Here is a 5,005-nt window from a genome sequence, read left to right as displayed (position 1 = left end):
AAACCCAAAACAAAACATACAGACTGAGGCCAGAGTGCTGATTAGAAACATGGAGACTTAGATATTTTTTTTCTAAATTCCATGAAGTTAAGCTAATCATTAATGTCTGAATAAAATACTAATATGAAAGAGAGAAAATGAGAAAATGTCTCCCTCTGGAGGTAACCAGGATGATTGCATCCAAAGCTTTAAGGCTGGAAGCAGGTATAGAGATGAAACAAATGGGAGGACTTGAGAAGTACTAGATTATAACAGGCCTACGGATCAGTAATTTATTAAAAGAAATAAAATTAAAAAAAATAAAGCCAATATCTACCTTTTAAACCTCTATGATATTCTCAAGTTTCGTCTATACGACTATCGGTATTATTCTTCCAGCCCACCTGATCCACCCCAGGATTAAACCTTTCCATGACACCATCCGTGCACCAGGTGTGAGAGAACAGAATCGTGGGCCAAGTAAAATTCCATCACATGATGATCTAATCAGTGGAGACAAAGTTCATAATTACATCAATTTTCCGAAGAATTAATTTAACCACTAGATGGAGCAGACTGTTGTTGTCAATAAAAGGAGGCATTGAGGAGAAAACTGGAACTAATTGTTGAGTATTGTAAACACTGACCTAGCAATACTATGGCTTTTATCTACTGTTGTTTTGGATATAATCTGAATCGTTTGCCTTTCAAAAAAAAAAAGAAAAAAGGTGTGATGTCATGTTACAGTAAACTGATTTAGATCCATTTTTCTCTATAACTGAACTATTAATATATATTGTTTATTTCTTTTCCAATGTGCCCACCACACTGAAGTCAGGAAGATTTTCTACTCATTTTTTAATAAGAGAGCTTCTCTGATTTCTTAGAAATCTTCTGGGTTCTGCTGTAGATTCCCTCGACCTTTAATGTTATAACAGCAAATGTCCCGTACGGCCTGCGACAATATGGTAGCAAAACTGACTGAACTGACAGTTATTTTAATGAGTGTCTCCATTGGTATTGTCACGAAAACATCTCTATGTCCATCTGTACCAGTGTGGGCCCAGCCAACAGTTTTCCAACAGTTCCCTCTGCTGGCTAAAGCTCATATCACTACTGGAAAACAATGTCAATCATTTGCATGTGACTTAATTTATGAATGACTATGATGTCTTTTACATCAAAGTTATTCATCCAGAACCTTTCTAACACAGGGTTGGACCCCCTCCCCCGAGGAAAACACAAGAGAACTAAAGGGTTTAAGCCAGGGGCGCGGTTTTTAACCACACTTTGATAATAGGAAGCAGTGGCACAAAAATTCAGATTAAAAAAAGAAAATTGAATAATAACAAGAAGCAGCTTTGATGTCTGCTGGCTTTGGATCATTTGCACAGATTAAATTGGTGTTTTTTTTTCAGTATTAGTTACTTTATTACTCATCTCTCTATCTCTCTCATACATGAGTCAGTGCAAACCGCAATACATAATTTAAACAAAAGATACTTACAGACTGTCACTCATTCACACCAGAGAGAGAGAGACTGTGGTAGAAATGTGTTCTCTCTTGTTATACACACGCCTGAGGCTGTTTATGCCAGGTACTCCCATAATCGGTGAAGAGGCAAGTTTTTGTTTGTTTGTGATACAATACTGGGCCATCTCACCAGATTTATTGTATCCACAGAGACTGTCTAGTAGTTATATCAGTAGGTGTTAAAGTATAGTGTGTGTCCCAGGTCTGTCATTATTGTGTCTTTACTTTGTTGATCATTTTTGTCATTTGTCAAATTTGTTGCATTATGCTCTAAACTGAATTCTTTCATATCTAACTTTATTTAAAACACAATTGATTTGTGTTTTATTACAGAATAAAGGATGGCATGTTGGCTGGTGTGTCTTCTTTTGGAATCTTTATTTTTCTTTGTACAAAGATGATAAATTCAGGGATTGTTCATTTCAGTCTGCTGTTGTCTGTGTTTTCCATCATTTTTTTTGAAGGTGCTCATAGATACTCCCTAAAACTGGGTGTTGTAGTCATCTTTTATACCCCGTGTAAACCAGTTTAGACTATGATGCTGTTTTCTCAGTTTATAACACAGCATATGTGTATTTGTTTGGAATCCATTCTTAGCAGAATATTTGACAGAATATTGAGTGCTGAGCACTGCTCCTGGGATGTTAAGGACCTGAAGCATCACAATGCTGTGACAGGAACTCCTGCTGCTGCCTTTGCAACCAGAAAACAGTGGCATTCCTGAAGAAACTCACAGCTCTGAAGTTTTGGTTTCATGCTGTGAGGAACACTATATGAGCGAGCAGATGTAGAGCTTCTCTGCAGTTGTTTGCAGACACATCTGAACACTGCATCAAAACAAAGGTTTTCACACAGTTGCGCTCTTGGTATCTTTACAGTGATACCCATTACTACTGAATGATAACTAGTTTTCAAATCTAAAAAGAGGAGCCCAAAGAAACCTACCGCCTTATCTTTTCTCATACCAAATACATATATACTCATATTCCACTTCATTAGGTACACCTTGTTAGTACTGGCTTGGACCCTCTTTCTTGCCGTAATTCTTCCTGACATAGATCCAACAAGCTGCTAAAAACATTCCTCTAAGATTTAGGTCCATATTGGCATGCTAGCATCACACAGTTACAGATTTGTTGGCTCCATGCCCCAATCTACCACCTCTCAAAAATGTGCTATTGGATTGAGATCTTGTCACTGTGGAGGTCACTTAAGTATAGTGAAATCACTGTCATGCTCAAGAAACAAGTTTAAGGTGAGTTGAGCTTTGTAATGTGGTCTATTGTTGTACTGGAAGCAGCCATCAGATGGTGGGTACACTGTGGCCATAAAGAGATGGACATGGTCAGCAGCAATACTCAGGTAGGCTGTGGAGATTAAGCAATGCTCTTGTGGTACTCAGTGGCCCAAAAAGCTAAATATCACAGAGACATTACACCATCACCTGAACCTCTGATACAGAGCAGGACAGAGCCATGCTTTTATCGCGTTTACGTCAAAGGAGCAGCACCTAATAAAGTGGCAGGTGAGTGTGCATACTGGAGTAGATTTGAAGCTGGTGGTAGGTAAGTCAACATGTTTCCTGACGCCTCTTCAGCAGGAACTGTTGGCCAAAGGTCAGAAAAGGACAATGTTCACCTCACCTGTTCGTCATGTTGACCCACAGCTATACTAAAGGGATCGGGGAGTTGCAGTATAATGTGGGCGTGGCAGCAAACCGTTTGTAGCGTGCAAAGTTTATTGTAACAAGATCATCTTTTTATTTCAAAGTAAAATGCATGAAGTACAGTAGGTCTAGATTCATGGCTAAGCGTTTTTATTAAAAATGTCTCTCAAACAGCGGTAGGATTTTCATCCGAATCCCAAGCCTGGTCTGTGTTTTTTTGTTTTGTTTTGTCCCCCCGCAATTAGAGCATCATCTCTCTGTAGTTGAAGCCCACCCCCGCCCTTCCTGCGCAACGAGCAGAGTAAAACCAAGAGCCAGCTCAGAGATGTGCGATAGACCCAGCAGCCACGGAGTAGGAGGAAATGTTAACTGGAGCCTGTGATTAATTCATTTTTGGGTTTTGGATTTTTTGTTTGTTTTCTTTCTTTCGTTTAAAGAAACGCACGTAAAGTATTCATGTTGCCCGGATAGAAAACGATTTTTGGGTCCACCAGCCCGCAAAGAAAGGCTCACCAAGACATCATTAAACGCAGATTGCACCAAATCGATTCAAGTTTTATCTGTGTGGAGTAAAATTACTCCCGCCCCCACCAGACTGGACTAATGATGGCTTTAATGGTTCACCTGAAGACGGTCGCTCACCTGCGAGGGAAAGGTGACAAGATCGCCAAAGTTACATTCAGGGGTAAGGATATATATGTATATTTTTTGAATTATTCTTTGAAGCCGTGTGTGTTTGGAAACCTGATCGCGCTGTGTGCTGTGCCCTGATTTGCGTTTCGTTACACAATGTGATGAGAGCCAGTCAGCCGCTGCATAAAAAAGTTGGAAGAGTGAGAAAAAGAGTTTAGTTGCAGGCAAAACAGAATAACTGGTCTATATCACAAAGAGAGATCGAGTATCCAAGTCTTACGTTTTATTTCATTATGTTCGTTGATATGGTAAAAAACAACAACTGATAAATTAAATTCTGTCTTTTTTCCTTTATATGTTATATACATCATGTAAAGTACTACAAAAATTAATACCATTTCTGCCAAGAATGGTGAATGTAAATTCAAAGCTTTTATCTCTTCTATTTTTAAGTGTATCATAAAAGAGGAAAAAACACCAATCTTGGCATCCCTGAAACATCGATTTCCCATCACTGATTTTCAGTTATTTTATTTACTTTCTTTCAACTTACTAGAACAATGTGTTTAAGAGGCCAGTTTAGACTAAGCTGATGGCATCGATTGCTAAAGATGTGGCTAAAGATGGAGCTTTGTGAATGTTCTGTGTAAGATCTTTGGAGTACTAACCAATTCACTCAAATCTAAGAGTCAGAATTGTAGCCACGACCTTGCACTCTCTCTCAGAGGAGATGAGAAGAGGAAGTGAGTTGTGGAAAAAGGGGTCTAGTTGATTTATTCATGTGTTTCACGTTCTTATCGTTTGCTTTCCGTGTGCTGTGTGTGTGAGCAAAATAATGTGAAAGAAACTGAGACAGGAAGGAGGAGCGGTGTGTTTTTCAGCACCCTGGACAGTGATCAGTCCACTGACAGGTGCTCAGTCCCTGTTGAAATCAATACAGCATCACAATTGGAGAAGATGTTACAAGAGCACTGCTGCCTCCTTTCCTCTTGGTGTGTGTGTGTGTGTGTGTGTGTGTGTGTGTGTGTGTGTGTGTGTGTGTGTGTGTGTGTGTGTGTGTGTGTTTGTGTGTGTGCATGTTGGGGGAAAAAAAGGATAACTTCTAGTGCAGTGGTCTGTGCTGCAGTGATTGCACCAGGGTCTGGATATTCTATGAACCGTGCCTTCACAGTCAGTGACTGGATCGTCCGCTC

At 39.6% G+C, this 5,005-nt stretch overlaps 1 protein-coding gene across 1 annotated transcript in view; it reads left to right on the top strand.

The window, feature by feature from the left end:
* Positions 1–3,498: 3,498 nt before the first annotated feature.
* otofa (otoferlin a) overlaps positions 3,499–5,005 on the top strand; it is a 76,802-nt gene continuing 75,295 nt past the window's right edge. Inside the window, exon 1 of the mRNA XM_013910317.1 lies at positions 3,499–3,864. Within this exon, the coding sequence (XP_013765771.1) occupies positions 3,783–3,864 (82 nt within the window). The 5' untranslated portion in view covers positions 3,499–3,782. The remainder of the gene's footprint in view (positions 3,865–5,005) is intronic.

The sequence above is a fragment of the Pundamilia nyererei genome, unplaced genomic scaffold (genome assembly GCF_000239375.1).
Source record: "Pundamilia nyererei isolate P.nyererei 1_Seehausen unplaced genomic scaffold, PunNye1.0 scaffold00041, whole genome shotgun sequence".
In the NCBI taxonomy this organism is placed as follows: Eukaryota; Metazoa; Chordata; class Actinopteri; order Cichliformes; family Cichlidae; genus Pundamilia; species Pundamilia nyererei.
Note: the sequence above shows the minus strand (reverse complement) of the source record. Positions and strands in the feature narration are given on the sequence as shown.